General features: G+C 38.6%; 1 protein-coding gene across 7 annotated transcripts in view; it reads left to right on the top strand.

Annotated features, from left to right (window-relative positions):
• The window catches only part of NEK1 (NIMA related kinase 1), a 213,806-nt gene that overhangs the window by 115,930 nt on the left and 70,366 nt on the right, over nt 1-27,510 (top strand). For 6 of the 7 annotated variants that reach the window (XM_089912681.1, XM_022594861.3, XM_089912677.1 and 3 more), the window contains 3 exons: nt 13,542-13,625; nt 14,043-14,120; nt 14,698-14,793. In XM_089912681.1, the coding sequence (XP_089768807.1) occupies nt 13,542-13,625; nt 14,043-14,120; nt 14,698-14,793 (258 nt within the window). The remainder of the gene's footprint in view (nt 1-13,541; nt 13,626-14,042; nt 14,121-14,697; nt 14,794-27,510) is intronic. The other variant, XM_089912680.1, reaches the window with a different exon arrangement.

The raw sequence follows: 27,510 nt of genomic DNA, 5'->3' as shown, positions 1-27,510 counted from the left end.
GGAGTAGCAATTCTCATATCAGACAAAATAGACTTTAAAATAAACACTATTACAAGAGACAAAGAAGGACACTACATGATGATCAAGGGATCAATCCAAGAAGAAGATATAACAATTGTAAATATTTATGCACCCAACATAGGAGCACCTCAGTATGTAAGGCAAATGCTACCAGCCATAAAAGGAAAAATCGACAGTAACACAATCACAATAGGGGACTTTAACACCCCACTTTCACCAAGGGACAGATCATCCAAAATGAAAATAAATAAGGAAACACAAGCTTTAAATGATACATTAAACAAGATGGAGTTAATTGATATTTATAGGACATTCCATCGAAGAACAACAGAATACACATTCTTCTCAAGTGCTCGTGGAACATTCTCCAGGATAGATCATATCTTGGGTCACAAATCAAGCCTTAATAAATTTTAGAAAATTGAAATCGTATCAAGTATGTTTTCTGCCCACAGTACTGTGAGACTAGATATCAGTTACAGGGAAAAATCTGTAAAAAATACAAACACATGGAGGCTAAACAATACACTACTTAATAACCAAGAGGTCACTGAAGAAAACAAAGAGGAAATCAAAAAATACCTAGAGACAAATGACAATGAAAACATGATGACCCAAATCCTATGGGATGCAGCAAAAGCAGTTCTAAGAGGGAAGTTTATAGTAATACGATCCTACCTCAAGAAACAAGAAACATCTCAAATAAACAACCTAAACCTTACACCTAGAGCAATTAGAGAAAGAACCAAAAAAAAAACCCAAAGTTAGGAGAAGGAAAGAAATCATAAAGATCAGATCAGAAATAAATGAAAAAGAAATGAAGGAAACAATAGCAAAGATCAATAAAACTAAAAGCTGCTTCTTTGAGAAGAAAACAAAATTGATAAACCATTAGCCACACTCATCAACAAAAAAAGGAAGACTCATCAATACACTCCGAAATGGAAAAGGAGAAGTAACAACTGACACTGCAGAAATACAGAGGATCATGAGAAATTACTACAAGCAACTCTGTGCCAATAAAATGGACGATGTGGAAGAAACGGACAAATTCTTAGGAAAGCACAACCTTCCAAGACTGAACCAGGAAGGAATAGAAAATATAAACAGACCAATCCCAAGCACTGAAATTGAGACTGTGATTAAAAATCTTCCAAAAAACAAAAGCGCAGGACTCGATGGCTTCACAGGTAAATTCTATCAAGCATTTAGAGAAGAGGTAACACCTGTCCTTCTCAAACTCTTCCCAAATATAGCAGAGGGAGGAACACTCCCAAACTCATTCTACAAGGCCACCATCACCCTGATACCAAAACCAGACAATGGTGTCACACAGAAAGAAAACCACGGGCCAGTATCACTGATGAACATAGTGATATAGATGCAAAAATCCTCAACAAAATGCTAGCAAACAGAATCCAACAGTACATTAAAAGGATCATACACCATAATCAAGTGGGGTTTGTCCCAAATATGCAAGGATTCTTCAATGTAAGCAAATCAATTAATGTGATACACCATATTAACAAACTGAAGAATAAAAACCATATGATCATCTCAGTAGATGCAGAAAAAGCTTTCGACAAAATTCAACACCCATTTATGAAACAACCCTCCAGAAAGTTGGCCTAGAGGGAACTTATCTCATCATAATAAAGGCCATATATTACAAACCCACAGGCAACATTGTTCTCAATGGTGAAAAACTGAAACCATTTCCGCTAAGATCAGGAACAAGACAAGGTTGCCCATTCTCACCACTGTTATTCAACATAGTTTTGTAAGTTTTAGCCACAGCAGTCCAAGAAGAAAAAGAAATAAAAGGAATCCAAATCGGATAAGAAAAAGTAAAGCTGTCAGTGTTTCAGATCACATGGTACTATATGTAGAGAATCCTAAAGATGCTACCAGAAAACTACTAGAGCCAATCAATGAATTTGGTAAAGTAGTAAGATACAAAATGCTCAGATTTCTTGCATTCCTCTACACTAATAATGAAAAATCAGAAAGAGAAATTAAGGAAACACTCCCATTTACCACTGCAACAAAAAGAATAAAATACATAGGAATAAACCTACCTAACTAAGGAGACAAAGACCTATATGCAGGAAATTTTAAGGCACTGATGAAAGAAGTTAAAGGTGATACAAACAGATGGTGAGGTATACCATGTTCTTGGATTGGAAGAATAAACGTTGTGAAAATACCTCTACTACCCAATGCAGCCTACAGATTCAGTGCAATCCCAATCAAACTACCAGTGACATTTTTCATAGAACTAGAAGAAAAAAATTCACAATTTGTATGAAAACACAAAAGACCCCAAATAGCCAAAGCAATCTTGAGAAAGGAAAACGGAGCTGGAGGAATCAGGCTGCCTGACTTCAGACTCTAGTACAAAGCTACAGTAATCAAGACAGTGCGGTCCTGGCACAAAACCAGAAAGATAGATCAATGGAACAGGATAGAAAGCCCAGAGATGAATCCACACACGTAGGGTTACCTTATTTTTGATAAAGTAGGCAAGAATATACAATGGAGAAAAGACAGCCTCTTCAATAAATGGTGCTGGGAAAACTGGATAGGTACATGTAAAATAATGAAAGTAGAACACTCCCTAACAGCATACACAAAAATTAACTCAAAATGGATAAAAACCTAAATGTAAGGCCAGACACTATAAAACTCTTGGAGGAAAACATAGGCAGAACACTCTGTGACATAAATTACAGCAAGATCCTTTTTGACTCATCTCCTTGAGAAATGATAATATAAACAAATGGGACTTAATGAAACTTGAAAGCTTTTGCATACCAAAGGAAACCATAAACAAGACGAAAAGACAACCCTCAGAATGGAGAAAATATTCGCAAGTGAAGCAACTGACAAAGGATTAATCTCCAAATTTTACAAGCAGGCCATGCAGCTCAATATCAAAAAAACAACCCAATCCAAAAATGTGCAGAAAACCTAAATAGACATTTCTCCAAAGAAGATATACAGATTGCCAACAAGCACATGAAAGGATGCTCAGCCTCATTAATCGTTAGAGAAATGCAAATCCAAAGTATAATGAGGTATCACCTCACACTGGTCAGAATGGCCATCGTCCAAAAATCTACAAACAATAAATGCTGGAGAGGGTGTGGAGGAAAGGGAACCCTCTTGCACTGTTGGTGGGAATGTAACTTGGTACAGCCACTATGGAGAACAGTATGCAGGTTCCTTAGAAAACGAAAAATAGAAATACCGTATGAGGCAGCAATCCCACTACTGGGCATATACCCTGAGAAAACCATAATTCAAAAGGAGTCACGTACCACAGTGTTCACTGAAGCGCTATTTACAATAGCCAGAGAGCATGGAATGAACCTCTATTTACAATAGCCAGAGTATGGAATGATCCTAAGTGTCCATTGTCAGATGAATGGATAAAGAAGATATGGCACATATATATAATGCAATATTACTCAGCCATAAAAAGAAACGAAATTGAATTATTTGTAGTGAGGTGGATGGACCTAGAGTCTGTCATACCGAGTGAAGTAAGTCAGAAAGAGAAAGACAAATACCATATGCGAACACATATATATGGAATCTAAAAAAAGAAAAAAAAAAAAGTTCTGTAGAACCTACGGAAAGGACTGGAATAAAGACGCAGACATAGAGAATGGACTTGAGAACACCATGGGGTGGGGAGGGGAATCTGGGACGAAGTGAGAGAGTGCCTTGGACTTATATATACTACCAAATATAAAACAGATAGCTAGTTGGAAGCAGCCGCATAGCACAGGGAGATCAGCTCGGTGCTTTGTGGCCACCTAGAGGGGTGAGATAGGGAGGGTGGTCGGAGACACAAGAGGGAGGAGATCTGGAGATATATGTACATGTGTAGCTGATTGACTTTTTATAAAGCAGAAACTAACCATTGTAAAGCAGTTATACTCCGATAAAGATGTTTAAAAAAACCAAACAAACACCTTATCTACACCGTCAGGCAGCTGGCCAGGTTTGACCTGAGGATTGTAGTTTGCTGACTCTTGTAGAGTTCTTCAACACTAAGTTGTTCATTTTGAGAAGATTATTTTTTCACTTCTTTTAAAAAAATGATTCCCTTATTGTCCTTGTAAAATATAATTTTTGGCACATAAAAAAGCATATATGTAATATATATGTGTAAACTATCAAGCAAAATAACACACCCAGCAGTTAGAACACTAAGTTCTATCTGTGTACTATTCCCTAATCTAGGGATTGGTGGGTGTTTTTCTGTAAAGGGCCAGATTGTAAATATCTTAGTCTTTTCAAACCATAAGATCTCTGTCATAACTACTAACTATGCATTGTAGCAAAGTAGTAACGATAGACACTGTGTAAATGAGTGCGCATGGCTGACTTTCAGTAAAACTTACTTAGGGACTGAAATCTGGATTTCATATAATTTTTATGTGGTCATGAAATACTCGCTTCATTTTTTTGACCATTTAAAAATGTGCAAAACCATTCTTAGCTTATGAAAAATAAAAAAACAGGTGGCGGGCTGAATTTGGCCCCTGAACCATAGTTTGTCAACCCCTGTCTTGACTGTGCCTCTGTCTTCTCCCAGAGGTGACCATTATCTTGAATTTTGGATATATCATTCCTATGGATTTTTTTTAAAGTGCTTTTTCCTCTTACATATATGTGTCTGAATGATGTCTTGTTCTCTTTTGCCTATTTTTGAGCATTATAAAAATTACATCATACTGTATATAGATTAGGACTTGCTTTTTTTCATTCGTCATTATTTTTCTAAGATTCATTTACATAGTTGGGTTTAGCTGTATAATATTCTGTTGTATGAATATACCGCAGTTAATTCACCTGACAGTAGGTATTTAAGTTGAATCTAGTTTCTGCTTTGAACATTCTTGTACATGTTTCCTGGTACACATATACAAGAATTTCCTTGGTTATCTGTTTTCTTCTGTTGAATGATTTAACAAAACACTTATGAATTTTATAAAAAATGATGAAGCAGTATTATTTACCTTGAGAAATGTTATTGTCTTACTTCCTCATCTTAAATCATTCTTTATTTATTTACATTAATGGAAAAATGCCTTTAAAATGTGCAGTGAAGTGTTAAATATTTAATTCATTCTTTCACTCATTTTTTTAGTATTACACAGACATTTATTGACTAATATATTAGGTTCTGTGCCAGCAAGAGAACTTAAACAGTAAAGGAGATAGACAATTAAACCAAAAATTAAGTAATAAATGACAGCTGTTTATTGAAAGCTTACTATGCCAGACATTATGTTAAACAATTTATGTGCATTATCTCTGTATTAGTCTACTAGAGCTGCTGTAACAAAACAAAATTCCAATCTGAATGTCTTACACAACAGAAATTGATTACCTCACAGTCTGGAGGGTAGAAGTCAGAGATCAGCATGTCAGCAGGGTTTGTTCCTTCTGAGGGCTGTGAGAAGAATCCGCTCCCTGTCTTCTGGTGGTTGCCTGGCTATCTTTAGCATTCCTTGACATGTAGAGTCATCACCCCAGCCTCTCCCTTCATTTTACATGGTGTTCTACCTGTACAGGCGTGTGTCTCCAGATTTCCCCTTTTTTCTAAGGACACCAGTTATACTAGATTGGAGCCCACCCTCATGATCTCTTTTAACTTGATAAAGATCTTGTCTCCAACTAAGGTCACATTCTGAGGTACTAGGGGTTAGAACTTAAGCATGTGAATTCTGGGGGAATACAGTTCAACCCAGAAAGCTCTCTATTAGTCTTTACAGCAATCCTAGGTAACTCTGTGGAACCTTAATATACAGTTGAATCTTGAACAGTGCGGGGATGAGGGCATCAACCTGCCTTCTTGTTGAAAATCTGCATATAACTTAAGCCTACCCTCCGCCTACCCTCCATATACATGGTTCCTCCAAGTCATGTCTGCAGCTCTGCATCCATGGATTCAACAACCGCAGATTGTGTAGGATTGTAGTATGTTTACTATTGAAAAACATCTGAGTATAAGTGGGTCTCACAGTTGAAATCCATATTATTTAAGGGTCAACTGTACTGGTCTTATCATAGAGCGTATTGCAGTGCAGAAACCCTAGCTGCTAAAAAATGACTTCTGCATTGTTCCAGGACAAGATGGCATAGACTCAGTTTTCCCTGCTTTTCCCACCTAAATACAGTTAAATACTCTGGAAGTTACATCTCCTGTATACCATGGACTGGGTGTAGGACCTGCCTGAAATCCAGATCCACCATTGACATAGACAAAAATACAAAGAAACCAAACAAACAAAAAAACCCCAGAAAATCCTCTCACTTGCCAACATACTAGGAAAGAAGAACCCCAATATGTGCCACAGGGGGGTCCTGGTGAGTGATTTAAACTGTGGGCAGCAGTGAAGCCCCAGGGTGTCCCTACCCCATCCCACAACTGGAGCATCAGCAGGTGACTTGGAGGGCAGTTTGACCCATCAGTGGCAACAAAGCCCTGGACCGTCCTGGTCTACTCAACAACTGGTACATGAGCAGGTTCTCCATCTATCCATAGCAGAAGTTGCCACAAAGCTGTGTCCCCATTCTGTCCACCTAATGACAAGGAGACCAGGCCCAGTGGCATCTGCCCCTCACCCCCACCCTCAGGAGATCTTCAGTAACAGCAGGTGACCCAGGGAAGCAACTTCATCCTCATAGAATAACAGCAGAACGGACTGAGCAGGACCTCCATCAGCACCAGAACAACAAAGCAGACCAGATAAACATTACAAGAGTTCAGAAGGCCAAACTGTCATTGGAGTGAAGCCCCACAACAGTAGGCCAGGACCTAAATGGCCTGCTCAAACAGAACATGTAAATAGGATCAAGAGTCTTCTAACATAATGCCTAAAATATTCAGGATACAATAAAAAAATCACTTGTCATACCAGGAACCAGGAAAACCACAACTTGACATTGAGCTGACCTAGGGCCAATGGAATACTGGAATTATCTGACAAAGATTTTCAAGCTGGTTTAAACAAATGCTTCAACAAGCAATTAGGAATTCTTTGGAATGAAAAAAGGAGAAAATCTCAGTGAAGGATTAGTAGTTAAAGAAAGAACCAATTGGCAGTTATATAATTGGAAAACGTAATAACCAAAATTTAAAATTCACTGGGTAGAATCAGTAGTAGAGTGGAGCTGATGGAGATATAATCACTGAACTTGAAGGCAGATCAGTTGAATTTACTCAACCTGATTAACAGAAAAAAGACTGAAAACAATTATCAGAGTCTTAAGGATTTGTGGGACAATAACAAAAGATTTAACATTTGTATCATTGGAGCCCAAAGGATAATAGAGCATGGGAGTGTAAAAAGTATTTGAAGAAATAATAGCTGAAAACTTTCCACATTTGGTGAAAGACATAAATTTAAAGCTTCAAGAAGCTGAGCAAACCCCGAAATAGGATACATTTAAAGAAATCTTCACCTAGGAATATTAAACTTCTGAAAGTAAAAGACAAAGAAAACAAATCTTAAAATAGAGAGAAATGACACATTAGACATAAAGGACTACCAATTGGAACAACACCAAATTTCTCATCTGAAACCGTGGAGTCCAGAAAGAAGTGGCATAAAAATTTTCAAGTGCTGAAAGAAAAGAACTGTCAACCCTGAATCCTATGTTTGATGAAAACATCCTTCAGGAATGAAGGGGAAATAAAGACGTTCTCAAACGAAATAAGCTAAAAGAATTTATTGTTAACGTAGCAAACAGAATTACTAGGGAGAAAGAGAGACATTACATAATAACAAAAGAATCAGTCCGATAAGAAGTTATCGCAGTCCTTAATGGGCGTATACCAAACAACCAAACTTCAAAATATATAAAACTAATAGAGCTGAAAGGAGAAATAAACAAATCCACAAGTATAGTTGGGGACTTGAACATAGTGATTGATAGAACTGCTAGTCAGAAATGAGCAAGGGTATAGAATAGCTAAACACCACCACAGGCCACCAAGATCTAATTTACACCCTATCCAACAATAGCAGAATACATTATTTTTTCAAGTGCCCACGAACCATTCACCAAGATAGACCATATGCTGGATCATAAAACAAATCTTAACTAATTCAGAAGAATTAAAGTTATATGACATATATTCTTTGAACATAATGGAATCAAACTAGAAATCAATAATAGAAAGATGACAAGAAAATCTACAAACACTTGAAAGTTAAAGATACTTCTAAATAATACAGAGACAAAGGGGAAATCTAAGAGGAAAGTTAAAAATACAAAGAATGAATGAAAATACACACATCACATATCAAAATAAGTGAGATGCAGCTAAAGCACTGCTGTGAAGGAAATTTATAGCACTAAAGGCTTACATTAGAAAAGTCTCAAATCCGTAGTCTAAGTTCCTATCTGAAGATGCTAGAAAAAGAAGAGCAAGATAGACCCAAAGCAAGCAGGATGAGGGAAATCATTAAGAGTAGAAGTCAGTGAAACTGAAAACAGGAACACTTCTGAGAAATGTAATGAAACAAAAAATTGGTTCTTAGAAAAAAATGAATGAAATTGATAAATCTCTAGCAAGATTGATAAAAAGAAAGAGATGACACAAATCACCAATATCAGGAATGAAACAGGATATCACTACAGATCTTATAGTGAGTAAAAAGATGACAACTTTACACATAAGTTAAACAGCCTAGAAGAAATGCACCAACTATTTGAAAACCACGAACTACCAGAACTTAGCCAAATTGAAATAGATATCTTCTATCGTCCTGTAACTATTTTTAAAATTGAACTTTTGATTAAAAACTGAAAAAGAATAAATCTCCAGGCCTAAGTGGTTTCACTGGAGAATTTTACCAAACACAGAAAGCATTAACATCAATTTGATAAAATGATACCGTCTCTTTCAGGCTGTCAGAGCAGAAGGAACACTTCCCAACTCATTTTGAGGCCTGTATTACCGTGATACCAAAACTGTACAAATACAGCACAAAAAAGAAAACCACAGACTAATATCTCATTGACTTAAATGCAAAAATTCTCAACAAATTTTAGCAAATTGAATCCAACCACAGCCAACTGGGATTTAGTCTGGAAACCCAAGTCTGTTTCAGTATTAGAAAATCAATGAGGGGCTTCCCTGGTGGTGCAGTGGTTGAGAGTCCGCCTGCCAATGCAGGGGACACGGGTTCGTGCCCCGGTCCGGGAAGATCCCACATGCCGCGGAGCGGCTGGGCCCGTGAGCCATGGCCACTGAGCTTGCATGTCCAGAGCCTGTGCTCCGCAGCGGGAGAGGCCACAACAGTGAGAGGCCCGCGTACCGCAAAAAAAAAAAAAAAAAAAAAATCAATGAGATCCACCATATCAACAGGCTAAAGAAGAAAAATCATATGATCATAACAATGGATGCAGAAAATGTTTTGACAGAATTCAGCATCATAATAAATAAAAACTATCAGTAAGTAGAAAGCAAGGGGAATGTCCTCAACCTCATAATAGTCATCTATAAACAAACTTACACCTAACAATACTTACAGGTAGAGGACTGAATGCTCTCCCTCTACAGTCTGCAAAAGGACAAGGAAGTTAGCTCTCACCACTGTTAATCAACATACTGCTGGCAGTTTTGGTTACTGCAGTAAAGAAAGAAAAAGAAAGAAAAGACATACAAATTGAAAAGAAGGAATGAAACTATTGCTATTTCCAGTTGACATGATTATCTGCATAGAATATCTGAAGGACTCTACCAAAACACTCCTAGAACTAAAAAATGAATTTATTATTGTTATAAAAGTATAAGGTCACTTCACAAAAATCAACTGATTTCTATACATTGACAATGAACAAGTGGAAACATATTTTAAAAAACACAATACCATTTACAATTGCTCCAAAGAAAATGAACAAAAGTATAATAAAACATGCAGGATTTGTGCAATTAAAATGACAAAATCTTGATGAAATTGAAGATTTAAATATTTGGAGAATCATACCATGTTCATTAATTGGAAGACTCAAGGTAATGAAAATGGCAAGTATTCTTAAATTGTTTTACTAATAATTGTAATTCTTAGTAAACCCTCAGAAACATTTTTTTTATAGACAAGCTTATTCTAAAATTTATATAGACAGAGAAAGGCCTTAAAATAGCCAAACAATTCTGAAGAAGACTGAAGTGGGAAGAATGACTCTTCCTGGTGCCACAGCTTGCTTGTAGCTGCAGTGATCGAAGCAGTATAGTGCTAGTGGAAGGATGGGCACATAGGTCAGTGGAACAGTGTGAGGAACCCAGAAGTAAATTCACACCAATATGCCCTGCTAATTCTTGACAAAGAAGCAAAAGCAGTTCAGTGGGGGAGGGATTGCCTTTTCAGTATTAGTGCTGGAGAAATTGGACATCCATCTGTAGGCAAAAATATGAACCTTGACCTAGACCTCACACGTAATGTAAGTAAGTCAATACAGATCATGCACTCTAATGTAAAACATAAAATTATAAAACTTAGAGAAAAAGAAGAAAATTTCAAGACCTAGGACTAGACGGAGAGTGCTTAGACTTAACACCAAAAGCACAGTCCATAAAAGAAAAACTTGATAAATTGGACTTCATGAGAATTTAAAACTTTTGCTCTGCAAAAGACCCTGTTAAGAGGAAGAATATACAAGTTACAGATTGGGGGAAAATATTTGTAAACCCCATGTTTAACAAACGACTTGTATCTAGAACATATAAAAACCCACCAAAACTCAACATTAAAAATATGAAGAGTCCAGTTAGAAAATGGGCAAAAGACAATCTAAACAGTGAAGAGGATGAATGGCAGACACAGATGGCAGATAAACACATGAAAAGATGTTCAACATCATTAGCCATCTGGGGAATGCAAATTAAAACCACAGTAGTATATCACTACCCATCCATCAGAATGGCTCAAATAAAAATTGTGATAAAACCAAATGCTGGTGAGGATGTGGAAAAAGTGGGTGACCGTAACATTGCTAGTAGGGATGTTAACTGATACAGCCACTTTGCAAAACTGTTTGGCAGTCCCTTTTAAAACTACAAATGGATCTGTCACACCAAGAGCAGGTAATGCTGCGCTCTTGGGCATTTGTCCCAGAGAAGATAAAACTTATTTTCACTAAGAAACTTATTACATGCATGTTCTTAGCAACTTTGTTTTTGTGGGGTTTTTTGTTTTGTTTTGTGGTATGTGGGCCTCTCACTGTTGTGGCCTCTCCCGTTGCGGAGCACAGGCTCCGGACGCGCAGGCTCAGCGGCCATGGCTCACGGGCCCAGCCACTCCGCGGCATGTGGGATCCTCCTGGACTGGGGCACGAACCCGTGTCCCCTGCATTGGCAGGCGGACTCTCAACCACTGCGCCATGAGGGAAGCCCAGCAACTTTGTTCTTCATAGCCAAAACTGTGAAACCCCAATGTCCTTCAGAGGGTGAATGAATGAACAAATTATGGTACTTCCATACCATAGTCTGCTGCTCAGCACTGAGATGGAACAGGCCATTCAGTCATGCGTCCAGTGTCTTGGATGGACTCCGAGGAAGTAATACCAAGTGAAAACAGTCAACCTCAGAAGGATGCATACTGCGCGATTCCATACGTATATATAGAACTTGTGAAATATAATTGTAGGCGTGGGGAACAGATTGGTAGTTGACGGGCAGAGATGGGAGCAGTGAATGTGGCTATCAAGTGACATAGTAATGGTACAGTTAAGTATCTTGATTTGATGGTGGTCACATAAGGCTACGCGTGTGATAAAATTGTACTGATGGCGATACAGAAACGTGAGCACTTGTAACTGGTGAAATGTCTGGTTCGTGCAGTGCCAGCTTCCCAGTGTGTATAGGTACCACAGTTATGCAGGACGATACAGTTGGGAGAGGGTGGGTGAAGCATACATGGGACTTCCCTGTACATTACTTCTCACCTTTCTGTTGTTATCTATAATACTTCAAACTAAAATGGTTAAATTCCTACATAGGCATAGAAGGAAGTCTGGAGGAGAACACTGAAACTGTAAGTTTCTCAGATGGTAGAATTACGAATGATTTGTATTTTCTTTGTTTCATACGTTTTCAACAGTGAACATATATGATTTTTATAAGAGAAAAAAATACTGACATAAGCTAAATGGATTCAATGAAAACTAATTTCCAATGGAAATGTTCATTGCAAAATTTGCTCAAAAGAGTCTATTTGAATTACGAACTTGGAGGGCATTGGTAGCCTTGAAAGATTTTCAGAGTCACAGTGGGATCAGAACACAGAGTGTAGCAGATTTAAAAATAAATGGGAAGCAGGTAAAAGCAGGGAAATATAAAAAGTACGCGTTCAGCAATCCGACAGAAAGACGTGAGGAGGGGAAGTGGGACGAGGATTTTTCAGTTGGGAGGCTCTTGATCCACAGCTGGTGCCGCAGGAAGAGAAAGTGGGCAATTATGAGTAATTTCTAATGAGGAGATCATTCCATGCTTGTGATAAACCATGTTAGTCAGCGTGTGGTTGGGCGGGTCATTTGCAGTCCAGGACCAGGGCATGCCCGGGTGCAGGGAATTGGAGCTCATGTTATTCCCTGTCGTGTGCGTGTGTGTGTGTGCACGTGTGTGTTTACTATGTAAGCGAACCTGTAGCAATGATGGGCCTTTGTAGAGGAAGATTTTGATTTGGGGTTTAGTTAACCTCCAAAGCAGTTTTAAAAAACATGTTGACGTAAATGGCTAATAAAAAGGTAGCTGGTCTCTATTTGAATAATTACATTTGGGGTTTAATTGCTTCCTTCTGTTCTCACTGAATGTGTTGGTTAAATCGCCAAAGGAGAATGCCAGCGTCTTTTATCAGTTTATCAGCTAATCATTTAGACATGATCAGTATTTGCCACCAGAAGTAGTGGCGCCGGGCGGTCCCTAGGTAAGATGCTGCTGTAGCCTTAGTCGTTCTTTAACCTTAGTACATTAAATGATGCACAGGGCACCCTGCACAACCTGGCAGCTCTGTGCGAAGGCAGGCGCAGCTCTTCACGAGGAGGGAAGCCGAGAAGCAAAGAGGAAGAGGTACGCCTCCTGCATGCTCGCTGCCTCACGCCGTCACTTTGAGTTGATTGCCTTCCTTTCCTGCATGGTTTAAATTCCTAACAATGACTGGACGATCTTTAGGTCTGTAGGGACCTGTTAATATATTTTGACTGACATACTGTGTCATAATTTTGCCCCATAACTGTTATTCAGAATTCTGAGTTCAATTTCTTTTCTTTTGATAAAATTAAAAATTTGTTATTGTGTTGTTTTTCTTTTCAGAAACAAATTGATGTAGATTAAACACTTGAAAGCTAATATTACATTGCCATTAACCAGATTTCAAAACTTTTATTTCTTATATTCACATTAACACCTTTCTTTAAATAAAAAACATTTTAGCAATGAAAACGGTAGTTGTTTTTTTTTTAAATAAAATGTTGCGGTTTTTTTCTCTTCGTAGGTTTATCTGGCAAGGCTGAGACAAATAAGACTGCAGAATTTCAATGAGCGCCAACAGATTAGAGCGAAGCTTCGTGGTGAAAAGGCAGGTTGAAAATCTTTTTCAAAAAGTAATTGAATGACATTATAATACACTGAGATTATGTGCCACTAACACAAAATAAAGTCTGATGAAGGCAGTGAAGGTCAAAGACCAGAAAACTATACATAGTGTTACAGTATATCTTATTTATATGACTTAAAATTGATAAGACCTTTTGTTCCGGGGGGATTCTGAGAGGAAAGTGTGAGTGGTACCCACGGACATATAAAATGGTACGTTTTATATCCTTCTGTTCTGTCTTTTTTCTCAGTGTCCATAGGAGTTGACGGTTGTGGAGCGTTCAGTTGCAGCTGTGAACGACTTGCCATTTTTCATTTTTAGATGTTAGTTTATTCATGTGAAGTCTACAGTGAGTTTGCGGTTCTATCCTAAGTGGTCTGCTCACTACTTATTTTGTAGAAAGAAGCTGACAGCTCCGAAGGACAGGAAGGAAGTGAGGAGGCTGACGTGAGGCGTAAGAAAGTGGAAGTGCTGAAGGTATGTACTGGAAGCGATACAGGTTTTCCTAGAGGAAATGGAAACCCGAGATAGAAAGTTGTGTTCTTAAGTCTTTCGTAGTAAACCAACTTATTCTCTTGCCTTAACTTTTCTTTCCCTTTTATCCCTCACTTTTCCATTTCCGAAAAATAGCGTTTTGCTCTCTTCATGTCATATTTATGGAGAGCAATTTGATGAAGCCACAGCATAAATACATGAAACTCACACAAGTAACCTTAAGAAGAGAAAATGGTAACCCTAAAAGTGAAAAACGTAATCTCTGTTTCTGTGAAGACAAGTTTGTGCATAATAGTCATAGTTGTAAATTTTTTAATTTTTATTTCCATTTGACTGTACCTGCATTTATTTTCATTCCAGAAATACTTACTGAGCAGCTGCTGTGTGTTGGCAGCCCGTTTAGGTGCTGGGCATGCAGCTTACGTTTGTGTTCTGGAACCACACTCACCCACTTCTTTTTTGGCTAATAAGGAAATATTTTTATAGACCTGGACAAACAAACAGGCAAACGTGCGCCTTTCTTTCTGGCACTAGCTGTGCTGATTGTCTTCATTTCCAGGCCCAGGTGAGCGCCCGCGCGGCTGTGCTGAAGGAGCAGCTAGAACGTAGGAGGAAGGAGGCGTACGAGAGAGAGAAGAAGCTGTGGGAGGAGCATGTGAGCCTTGCCCCTGTCGTCCTGCCGGGCTCCTGCATGCCGGCTTTCACTGGGTGCTGCGCCAGCCTTATGGTTCTGTGGTCCTATTTTCTCCCTCTCGTTCAATTCCCCTACATCTCTCTGTCTTTGTCATCATTTAAGGACGATCCATATGGAAGTTATTTTGGGGTTTGATTTGAGGTGAGAACCCAATGTGTTTTATTTAGTCTTTTTTATTGCCAAGTAGCTAATCAAAGTCCCAACATCACTTAGTGCCTGCAACGTTTCTTCTGCCCCTGATCTGCAATGCTGCCTGTGAGAGACTAGACGCCTGTGTGTCCTGGAGGATGAGTCCACGTCTGTTCCCCAGGGCCCCGTTGTGCTTGTAATTATGGGTTTAGAATATATTTAATTCTTGGAAGGGTTCTTCCCTCATTTCCCCTTCACTCTTCTTTTTCATTTGTTTTCCTTACTTACTTGCTCTCTTTTTCTCTAAGAGATACAGTTTAGAGTAATATTTTTTCTTTTTTCTTTTCTTAAATCCTGTAGGGATTTTGATCATACTACCTTAAACCTACAAATTAACTTAAGAAGAGCTGACGTGTTTATAATGGTCTTTATCCAGAAGCGTGTTAAATATCTACATTTACTTGTATCTTTTATATCTCTTACATAATTTTGATCATTTTTAACTCATACTTGTTATATTTCTTATAAAGCTCATTTCTTGATGGTTTATAATTCCATTTCTGCTTTTCAATGTTTGGCTTTTTCTAACAGAATAGTGCTGATATTTGGAGAAGTTGTTGGGTTTTGCTTATCTCTTATGCAGTGAGTGTGCCTGTTCTACCAATGTTGAGGGGTTTCAGCATGCAACAATATCACTGACAGGCAGTCATGATATACATCATAACAGTAATTGCTACAGTTCATAATTGTTTATTGTATGCAAGGCAAATTATAGCCACTGCCCATGGATCGCTTTGCTTACTCTTTACAACTTTACAAAGCAGATAAAGAAAGATAAAACAATTAGATGAGGTCACATTTTCAGGAAGTGTGGAATTGGGATAGGAACCTGTGCCTGTCAGGTATCGAAGTCTTAGTATTCATAGCCAGTACGCCTAACTCCCCTGCTTTCTTTAAGTTTTGCCTTTTATTACCACTTTATTCTTGCTGCATCGGCCAGAACTTCTAGGACAGAGTTAAATAGTAATAGAGATAATACTTTTCTTCCTGTCTTTAATGGAAATACTTTAGTCATTTCTCTGTTATGTATGGTAAAATAGTAAGGAATATAATTTTACGTCTGGGTTTTACAGTTTTTATCAGACTTGTGTTTTGGCGTTTTATCAGATGTCTTTTGTGTTATCTCTTAACATGATTGTGTTTCTTCTGAATCCACCCGTTGATGTCATATACAGGGAGATTCTCGTACCATATTCCTAAAGAAAAAGAACCATTTAGCTATGAAGCATGAGTGAAAGGGACAGAACTCCAGAAATCAGAATAAGTCTAAGGGTTTTTTGATAGTTCCCTTTCGTTTTCTCCTCCCAGCAATTTTGATTTCTCCACCCTCCGCTAGTTACCGTTTTTCTCTGTAGTTTCCGGAGTCCAATAGTGGACAACTCTCGTCTTGTTTGCCACATCATGAACAGGTCTTGACTATGAGACAATAACTGTCACAGGGTATCTCATGTTCCTCCCAAATCATAATTACTATTATCTGGTACTTATCTTCTGGCCTACTGGTCCCAGTCTTCCCTGGCTTCAGATTGTTATGCTGTTTAAATCATGTTTTAATTCTAGTGCTTTTACTTTCCCCTTTCTTTTTTTTTTTTTTGAATTTCATTTTTTAAATTTTTTTATATAGCAGGTTCTTACTAGTTATCCATTGTATACATATTAGTGTATATATGTCAATCGCAATCTCCCAATTCATCCCAACACCACCCCCGCCACTTTCCCCCTCTTTGTGTCCATACATTTGTTCTCTACATCTGTGTCTCTATTTCTGCCCTGCAGACCAGTTCATCTGTACCATTTTTCTAGGTTCCTCGTATATGCATTAATATACCATATTTGTTTTTCTCTTTCTGACTTACTTCACTCTGTATGACAGTCTCTAGGTGCATCCACGTCTCTACAAATGACCAAGTTTCATTCCTTTTTTATGGCTGAGTAATATTCCATTGTATATATGTACCACATCTTCTTTATCCATTTGTCTGTCGATGGGCATTTAGGTTGCTTCCATGACCTGGCCATTGTAAATAGTGCTGCAGTGAACATTGGGGTGCATGTGTCTTTTTGAATTACGGTTTTCTCTGGGTATATGCCCAGTAGTGGGATTGCTGGATCATATGGTAATTCTATTCTTAGTTTTTTAAGGAACCTCCATACTGTTCTCCATAGTGGCTGTATCAGTTTACATTCCCACCAGCAGTGCAAGAGGGTTCCCTTTTCTCCAACCCTCTCCATCATTTATTGTTTATAGATTTTCTGATGATGCCCATTCTAACTGGTGTGAGGTGATACCTCACTGTAGTTTTGATTTGCATTTCTCTAATAATTAGTGATGTTGAGCAGCTTTTCATGTGCTTCTTGGCCATCTGTATGTCTTCCTTGGAGAAATGTCTATTTAGGTCTTCTGCCCATTTTTGGATTGGGTTGTTTGTTTTTTTTTAATATTGAACTTCATGAGCTGTTTATATATTTTGGAGATTAATCCTTTGTCTGTTGATTTGTTTGCAAATATTTTCTCCCATTCTGAGGGTTGTCTTTTCGTCTTGTTTCTACTTTGCTTTGCAAAAGCTTTTAAGTTTCATTAGGTCCCATTTGTTTATTTTTGTTTTTATTTCCATTGCTCTATGAGGTGGATCAAAAAAGATCTTGCTGTGATTTATGTCAAAGTGTGTTCTTCCTATGTTTTCCTCGGAGAGTTTTATACTGTCCGGCCTAACATTTAGGTCTCTAATCCATCTTGGGTTTATTTTTATGCATGGTATTAGGGAGTGTTCTAATTTCATTCTTTTACATGTAGCTGTTCAGTGTTCCCAGCACCACTTATTGAGGAGGCTGTCTTTTCTCCTTTGTATATACTTGCCTCCTTTGTCATAGATTAGTTGACCATAGGTGTGTGGGTTTATTTCTGGGCTTTCTATCCTGGTCCATTGATCTATATTTCTCTTTTTGTGCCAGTACCATATTGTCTTGATTACTGTAGCTTTGTAGTATAGTCTGAAGTCAGGGAGTCTGATTCTTCCAGCTCCGTTTATTTCCCCTCAAGACTGCTTTGGCTATTCGGGGTCTTTTGTGTCTCCATACAAATTTTAAGATTTTTTGTTCTAGTTCTGTAAAAAATGCCATTGGTAATTTGATAGGGATTACATTGAATCTGTAGATTGCTTTGGGTAGTATAGTCATTTTAACAATATTGATTCTTCCAATCCAAGAAAATGGTATATCTCTCCACCTATTTGTATCATCTTTCATTTCTTTCACCAATGTCTTAGAGTTTTCTGCATACAGGTCTTTTGTCTCCCTAGGTAGGTTTATTCCTAGGTATTTTATTCTTTTTGTTGCAGTGGTAAATGTGAATGTTTCCTTAATTTCTCTTTCAGATTTTTCATCATTAGTGTATAGGAATGCAAGAGATTTCTGTGCATTAATTTTGTATCCTGAAACTTTACCAGATTCATTGATTAGCTCTAGTAGTTTTCTGGTGGCATCTTTAGGATTCTCTATGTATAGTATCATGTCATCTGCCAACAGTAACCGTTTTACTTCTTCTTTTCCAATTTGTATTCCTTTTATTTTATTTTATTTCTTTTTCTTCTCTGATTGCCATGGCTAGCACTTCCAAAACTATGTTGAATCATGGTGGCGAGAGTGGACATCCTTGTCTTGTTCCTGATCTTAGAGGAAATGCTTTCAGTTTTTCAGCACTGAGAATGATGTTGGCTGTGGGTTTGTCATATATGGCCTTCATTATGTTGAGATAGGTTCCCTCTATGCCCACTTTCTGGAGATTTTTTATCATAAATGGGTGTTGAATTTCGTCAAAAGCTTTTTCTGCATCTATTGAGATGATCATATGGTTTTTATTCTTCAATTTGTTAATATGGTGTATCACATTGATTGATTTGCATATATTGAAGAATCCTTGCATCCCTGGGATAAATCCCACTTGATCATGGTGTATGATCCTTTTAATATGTTGTTGGATTCTGTTTGCTAGTATTTTGTTGAGCATTTTTGCATCTGTAATCACCAGTGATACTGGTGTGAAATATTCCTTTTTTGTAGTGTCTTTGTCTGGTTTTTGTATCATGGTGATGGTGGCCTCGTAGAATGAGTTTGGGAGTGTTCCTTCCTCTGCAATTTTCTGGAAGAGTTTGAGAAGGATGGGTGTTAGCTCTTCTCTCAATGTTTGGTAGAATTCACCTGTGAAACCATCTGGTCCTGGACTTTTGTTTGTTGGAATTTTTTTTTTTTTTTTTTTTTTGGTACATTGGCCTCTGTCTGTTGTGGCCTCTCCCGTTGCGGAGCACAGGCTCCGGACACACAGGCTCAGTGGCCACGGCTCACAGGCCCAGCCGCTTCGCGGCATGTGAGATCCTCCCGGACCGGGGAACGAACCCGTGTGCTCTGCATCGGCAGGTGGAATCCCAACCCCTGCGCCACCAGGGAAGCCCTGTTGGAAGATTTTTAATCACAGTCTCAATTTCAGTGCTTGTGATTGGTCTGTTCATATTTTCTATTTCTCCCTGGTTCAGTCTCAGAAGGTTGTGCTTTTCTAAGAATTTGTCCATTTCGTCCAGGTTGTCCATTTTATTGGCATAGAGTTGCTTGTAGTAGTCTCTTAGGTTGCTTTGTATTTCTGTGGTGTCTGTTGTAACTTCTCCTTTTTCATTTCTAATTTTATTGACTTGAGTCCTCTCCCTCTTTTTCTTGATGAGTCTGGCTAATGGTTTATCAATTTTGTGTATCTTCTCAAAGAACCAGCTTTTAGTTTTATTGATCTTTGCTATTGTTTCCTTCATTTCTTTTTCATTTATTTCTGCTCTGATCTTTATGCTTTCTTTCCTTCTGCTAACTTTGGGTTTTGTTTGTTCTTCTTTCTCTAGTTCCTTTAGGTATAAGGTTATAGATTGAGATTTTTTTTGTTTCTTGAGGTAGGCTTGTATTGCTATAAACTTCCCTCTTAGAACTACTTTTGCTGTATCCCATAGGTTTTGAATTGTCGTGTTTTCGTTGTCATTTGTCTCTAGTTATTTTTTGATTTCCTCTTTGATTTCTTCAGTGATCTCTTGGTTGTTTAGTAACGTATTGTTTAGCCTCCATGTGTTTGTGTTTTTTACGTTTTTTTCCCTGTAATTGATTTCTAATCTCATAGGGTTGTGTTCAGAAAAGATGCTTGATATGATTTCAGTTTTCTTAAATTTACTGAGGCTTAATTTGTGAACGAAGATGTGATCTATCCTGGAGAATGTTCCATGTGCACTTGAGAAGAAAATGTAATCTGCTGTTTTTGGATGGAATGTCCTCAAAATATCAATAAAACCTATCTGGTCTAATGTGTCATTTAAAGCTTGTGTTTCCTTATTAATTTTCTGTCTGGATGATCTGTCCATTGGTGTAAGTGAGGTGTTAAAAGTTCCCCACTATTATTGTGTTACTGTTGAGTTCCTCTTTTATAGCTGTTAGCAGTTGCCTTATTTATTGAGGTGCTCCTGTGTTGGGTGCGTATATATTTATAATTGTTATATCTACTTGGGTTGATCCCTTGATCACTATGTAGTGTCCTTCCTTGTCTCTTTTAACATTCTTTATTTTAAAGTCTGTTTTGTCTGATGTGAGAATCGCTACTCCAGCTTTCTTTTGATTTCCATTTGCATGGAATATCTTTTTCCATCCCCTCACCTTCAGTCTGTATGTGTCCCTAGGTCTGAAGTGGGTCTCTTGTTGACAGCATATAGATGGGTCTTGTTTTTGTATCCATTCAGTGAGCCTTGTCTTTTGGTTGGAGCATTTAATCCATTCACGTTTAAGGTAATTATTGATATGTATGTTCCTATTACCATTTTCATAATTGTTATGGTTTTGTTTTTTTTTTTTGCGGTAAGCGGGCCTCTCACTGTGTGGCCTCTCCCGTTGCGGAGCACAGGCTCCTGACGCGCAGGCTCAGCGGCCATGGCTCACGGGCCCAGCCTCTCCGTGGCATGTGGGATCTTCCCCGGACCGGGGCACGAACCCGTGTCCCCTGCATTGGCAGGCGGACTCTTAACCACTGCGCCACCAGGGAAGCCCATGGGTTTGTTTTTGTGGGTCCTTTTCTTCTCTTATGTTTCCCACTTAGAGAAATTCCTTTAGCATTTGTTGTAGGGCTGGTTTGGTGGTGCTGAATTCTCTTAACTTTTGCTTGTCTGTAAAGCTTTTGATTTCTCCATCAAATCTGAATGAGATCTTTGCTGGATAGAGTAATCTTGGTTGTAGGTTCTTCCCTTTCATCACTTTAAATATATCGTGCCACTCCCTTCTGGTTTGTAGAGTTTCTGCTGAGAAATCAGTTGTTAACCTTATGGGAGTTCCTTGTATGTTGTCATTTTTCTCTTGTTGCTTTCAGTAATTTTTCTTTGCTTTTAATTTTTGTCAGTTTGATCACTGTGTGTCTCAGCGTGTTTCTCCTTGGGTTTATCCTGCCTGGCACTCTCTGTGCTTTCTGGACTTGGGTGGCTATTTCATTTCCTATGTTATGGTGTGAGTATGAAATAATTGCTGTGCTAACTTATTGCCTCTTCTGCAAGAGAATGTTGTAGCAACCACATTTGTCAGAAGTAGAAATATCTCATCTTCATAGTCAGAGTTAGTCATTTGTCCTCTTAGCCAAATCCTTTCAAACTTACCTGATGTGGAAAAGAGGGTGAGCTTAGCTTTGGTGGCCTCTGTATAGTGGAGTGGGGAACAGTCTACTTTTGTTCTCTTGGGCCCAGGAAACAGAAACATTTCGTCCTTTGCTGATTTGCACAGTGGGGCAGTTTCTATCAGGGTGAATCAGTATGAAACTGCCTGTGTATCCTTTTTAATCAGCTTTCCTTGGGTTGAGCCTGCTGCTGTCATCCTTGTGTTCAGCTGCAGGATCGCAGTTGCAAGCTTTAAGGGCCATCGCTCCCTCCTAGTTTATAGTTGCGTCTTTAGTAATCCATTCTGGCCGTCTGCATAGCACATGAAGGTGATTGTGAGAGGAAGGTAGCCATTAAATGCAGTGAGGAGCTTATGCTTAGTGCAGATTAGCCTTACTTTAAGAATGTGATCTGGTATGCAGAGCTGCACGGGGCTTCTGAGTGTTTGATGACAGCAGCCTGCGTGGTGACACCCTGGAGTCTCAGAGGTGGGTCAGTGCTCCACGTCTGTCTGCTCGGTGTGCCTGCAGAGGCCCTCCCTGTGCTGCCTGTATATACACCTTGTATGGCTCCTTACACAAGGTGGAGCGGATGGCTGTGTCATCGTTCATGTTGTGGTTGGCACGTGGGACCCTGGAAGAGCACCTTGATCACTGGGAGATGTCTCCTTTTCTCCCAGTCACATAGGCACCGCTCACGTTCGTGATTTAGAACGTCACACTTCTAACAGCTCAAGTTAGTATATCTCAGAGAACGCAAGCATGAGGTTTGTCATTATATTTCTTTCCCAAAATCTGCCCTTGGTGGGTAGAAACATAGCCCACAAGCATGTTTAAACGCGGTCTTGAGCACATCTTGTAGGATGGTTTTCTAAAGCGCAGTTCCCCAAGCAGGCTTCCTTTCTGTCACTTGTTCCTCACTGTGCTGCCCGCTGGGTGAGGTCGTGCCCCATCATCTAAGCTGTCACAGCCTGGTGCCCAGTCTGCACACTTCTTCGCATCAGTTCAGGCGGCATGTTGGTGAATGTCTGCTCCTTGGTTAGGTCAGAGACTGTGTTTTGAATATGATGACTTCCTCTTTTATTGCATTTCACTCTTTGTTGTGTATTTCATGTCTGTGTTTGTCCCATTCTTCGGACACAGGCCTATAAGCTTCCCCCAGGGTGGACACACTGCCCCCATCTTGGCTACCTCAGAATCTTCTCTCCTTAGTCTTGCCATCTAATCTCATCTATCTAAATAGACACATCCTGAGGTCACTTTGGAATCATGCTCTCTGAGCCAAGTCTCACTGGATATTAACAGAGTTCCAGAGATCTCTGAAATATATGTTTGACATCAAAGGATTCAAGAACATCAAAGAGAATCAGGATTCCACTTATGCCGAGGAATCCTCTGATGATCTTCCTGACATCAGGCTGGCTTTCCCCAAGCAGCAGGAGCAGAGGGTCCTCAGTTGGTGGAGGAGGGGAAGGGGAGCACCTCTGGAAGCACTGTTAGGTGTTATGTTCCAGCAAGGGTGCTTTACAGACTGTGTCCAGTGGTGGTTTGGCTTTGAGCAGGTGCTCTGCGTTCTTATCATAAGACCTTTATTGCTGGGCAGCTGCACACGTGCACAGTAGCAATTCTGACTCCTCAGATGGCAGCTGGAGCCCGGCCTCTTCTGCCAGAGGCTGCCCTAGACCTCATACACCCACCAGTACACTTGCACGAGCAACCACATGCTTATAGTACAGTCCAGGAAAAGCTCCCATAGAAGTCTCGGCTCTCTAAGCCATGTAAAACCAGTGTAAATTTTTGTTAATTTTAATGGTAGATCTGTCTTAGATAGTTCTAAAGTGCACACAAATGACAGATATTATGGCTATATTCCTGATAGATAATACTAGTTCCTAGTGCAGCACAACTTTGTATTTCCTCATGTTTTTTCACAAAGGTTTTTACGGTGGCGACGTTAATTAAACTGTGGCAGTGAGCCTGGCTTTTGAGGTGCAACAGGCAAGCAGCCCCCTTTCGTTTGGGAGAATTATTTCATTGTGTGCACTTTTGGAAAGACCGTCGAACAAGGTGCCCTGGCTTCTCCCAGCTGAGGGACAGGCTGGTGATCTAAGGTGGACCAGCTGGACCTTCTCCAGGGCGTGAAGTTTGAGCAGGTTGGAAGTTGGAGTTGATTTAATCAAGCGAGAGAACCTGGTGAAGCCAGGAGTGAGCTTCTGCTGCCAGATCCATGCAGCTACCCCGGCTCCTGTTCTCTTCTCGTGGAGGGCTTCCCTTTGCTTTGTGATCCGCCTACAGCTCTCTTCTCTCTTCTCCCCGCTCCCCTCCTCTCTTCCAACTCCATCCCCCGCATCTCCTTCCTCCAGAGTTAGTTTCTGTTGCTTTCAGCCAAAGAACCTTCACAGATTGTGTGTCGTGCTCTGCATGGGACCTGGCGAATAGCAGCAGCAGTGAGTTCACCAGGAATTCTGTGGCTCGTGCTGTGCAGAGCTGTGCACAGAGGACGCGTGCTGGAGTGGTGAGGACAGCGGCAGGCTGGGAGTCAGGAGACCTGGGTCTAGTCTCAGCTCTGCCAGTTAATTAGCCTGTTTGGGGGACTGCCTCAATGTTTGGGGGCCTTGATTGCCTCATCCACCTCTAATGTTGTTGTGTCTCAGTGTTGCCTTGAAAAATAACCTTCACGGTGTAAGTACTTAGGTCCAGTTTAATCTACAAGAGTGGATAAAAGTTATTTTACCAAGTAATTGTTCGAACAGGAAGTCTAATTTAGCACAAGCTAGATGTATTATAGGTACTTGTGTCTGTTCCTACTCTAACTCAGGAGTGGCTAACAAGGTATTTCAGGTTGGGCTTAGCATTATTCCGCTCCCGGAAATGTGCATTAAAGGTTTGATTGTATGTATGTTGATGCATTTTTACCCAGGAAGACCACCTATCTTTAATTGGATTCTTAAGAGTATCCTTGATCTAACAAACAGTAAAAATCACTGCCTTAATTATTCTGATTCTTTGGCATGTATACCCAATTTTATAAATTTTTCTTTTTGGCACACTTAATGGTAAAAATTGTAGTACTAAATAGGACTTTAGAATGGAGAATGATTTTCATGTGTGATGATAGAGGTTTTCCACCCAAATAATAATGTTGCTTTTCCCAGGCAGCGTCTATGCTTATATTGTAAGTAAAACATACAAGGAAGATAGGTTCAGTTTTTTAAAACGGTAGCAGTGTATTTAGTAATCTAAAATTCAGTGAAAAATAGAATTAGGGAAATTCAGAGACTATATTTTGAGTACGAGTTTCTTTTGAATTGCGTTGAACTCTTTCTTGTGTATTTCATTTGTGTTCTGTCTTTGTCGTGTTCTTTAGACCTGCCACATAGGCCTATAAAGCCTCCCCTAGGGTGGACACACTTACCCTTCTGGCTACCTTGGCATGTTCCTATTCTTAGACATGCTTACAAATGCATTATAGTAGTACTAGTTCAGAAAAAAAATTCAGATACAAACACTTATACTTTTGGTACTTCAGAGACAAGGCTTTGAGAAGTTAAATATGAATTTGCTAACATTTGGCCAAGATGTATCTTTAGGCTACATAAAATTATGTGTGAAGTTGCTTTGTACTCAAAATATTAAATCAGGGCATTTAATAATATTTTTCTAATATACATTAAAATCTTACTAGTCATTCAGCATATAGAGATGAAATAGTATTTATATTTATACTTCAATAGTAGCTAAACTTATAATTCCATGTATTTATAGACCTGGCCTCAGTATTTGGTGAAATTTTTAGTTTTGTCATTAGGTGGCATTGCTGGTTAATTTTTCAGCAAATAGTAAAACTGACAGATAAAATAGAAGGAGTTTTACAGTGATAATTAAAAATCTTGTGGAAATATAAGCAGTATGAAAAAGTCTTGAATTTATTAACCTGGTGATAAAATAGCTAGGGGGAAAAAAATCTTCTAAAGCAATTTGTTTCTTAAACCTGACTTATGAAACTTTCAAGTCAGTGTTGACTTGTGCATTAGTGTCCTAATGCAATTTTTTTTTTAAACTTTGAATTTTGAAGAACTGTTAGAATAAAGTAGGTGTTCTAGACATAACCAGGTGATCAATTTGTAACAAAATTGGGTTATTTGTTTTTTGTTTTATGGTTTTTTCTTCTATGAAACTTTGTTTTGTTTTCTTAATTTAATTAATTTTTGTGTTGTTTTACCATATTCAGTCATCTTTCTGAATTAAGGGCTCAATCTAATGTTTTCTCTTTTGACAAATTTAAAGATACATTATTATCTTCTATCTCAAGGTCTGGTTAATACTGAATAGCATTAACGTTTCTGGCTAAAAATAGTATATCCATGATGTTTACACAGAAGGCCCAAGTTCTCCTGCGCTAGTAAGTTACTGATGTGTGTTACCTTGGCTTATAAAGGTGTTACCACGTCTCAGTAGTTACCCTGAATTACCCTTAATTTTTCAATAACTGAATTAGTTTTGTTATAAAGTATTTCTAAGAGTCAGTTGGGTGTTCTGTTTGTTTTTGTTCTTTGGTTTAGATTTCATATATCTTTCTTTGCTTGTTTGTTATCTCAGGTTCTTTTGCTATGTTTAGCTTAGCTGACCCGGGGAGAGACTAGTACATGTTTGATTATGGAACGTAAGCATTTCCTAAAGGCTGCAGACGATCCTTCTTATAAAGGTGCCAATGACTTTCTTACACAGTGAATCAGATATCTTAGAGACTCTGTCTGTACCAGTCGTTAGCCATATGTATGGCAGCAAGACAGATTTTAATATACTATGGAGTAGAATTTTAATAGTCATGTGTGAAACTTTTTCTTCATTAAATTGCCTTTTGTTGATTAAAAGAAAAGACTTCCTTTCAAAGATGAGTAGCGTGCAGAGAATTTAACAGAGATAGTCCTGCTGGACTGAATTTGATTGTCATTGGTCTCAGGCCCTGTTTAACTCATAGCACTTTATCAATAAGCAGATTTTTTTTCTGTTACTTGAGGTTTCTCTTAAGGTTGAGACTAATATAGGAATGTCTCTAATATATTTTACAACTTAAGACTATAAGGTCAAAATAAAAGGTTTTCAATCCCTTTATATGTGACTTTTGCCATTAACTAAGGACAAATTTGCTAAGTATTCCATAGAGGTTTTTAAATTCTTCTTAGGTCACATATCTCCAGTTTCAGAGAGCTGTGCCAGTGTCTTGTTTAAATTGTATAAGAATTATGTGTGTGTGTGTGTGTGGCTAAACATTAAAAAGAACTATAGATAAATGAAGTGCAATTAGCCAGAGCAGGGGTATATGGGTGAATTTTTTTTTTCTTTTATTAAGAATTTCCTTAAAGTTCTTATTCTAGGCAGCTGACCAGTGATTTTGGGAATGACTTTTGAGATAGTCTCTGTAAGCATCAATGAAAATTGTATCAGAGGCTGAGAAGGGAGGTTGGTGCTATTCTTGCTTCAGTGAAATTGGTTAAATTCATATTATCACTCTTGTTTATTCATACAATTAAATTACTCTGTTGATCACTTTTTTATCTTAGATTTTTAAAAATTTGTAATGTAAGGTGTTTGTGTTTCAGGTTTCTGCTTCATACTGACTTCTATAAAACCTTTGCATACGGTGCTAACACTTTCATTTCTGATTCTGCACTGATAGGAGGGTTTTGTTCTGTGCTGTACTCTAGAGATCAGAAACTTGCTTTGTGTAAACTTCTTCATCTCGTCAGGCACTGAAACCGGATTCTGAGTGTTTAAGGCAAATAACCCTATTTAATGGAAACTAAATAAGTGTTTGCTGAACTATAATAATT

The sequence above is a fragment of the Delphinapterus leucas genome, chromosome 6 (genome assembly GCF_059928025.1).
Source record: "Delphinapterus leucas isolate spDelLeu-1000000601 "Yukka" chromosome 6, BTC_Dleu_Yukka2, whole genome shotgun sequence".
Classification (NCBI taxonomy): domain Eukaryota; kingdom Metazoa; phylum Chordata; class Mammalia; order Artiodactyla; family Monodontidae; genus Delphinapterus; species Delphinapterus leucas.
This window is presented reverse-complemented; position numbering and strand designations above follow the sequence as displayed.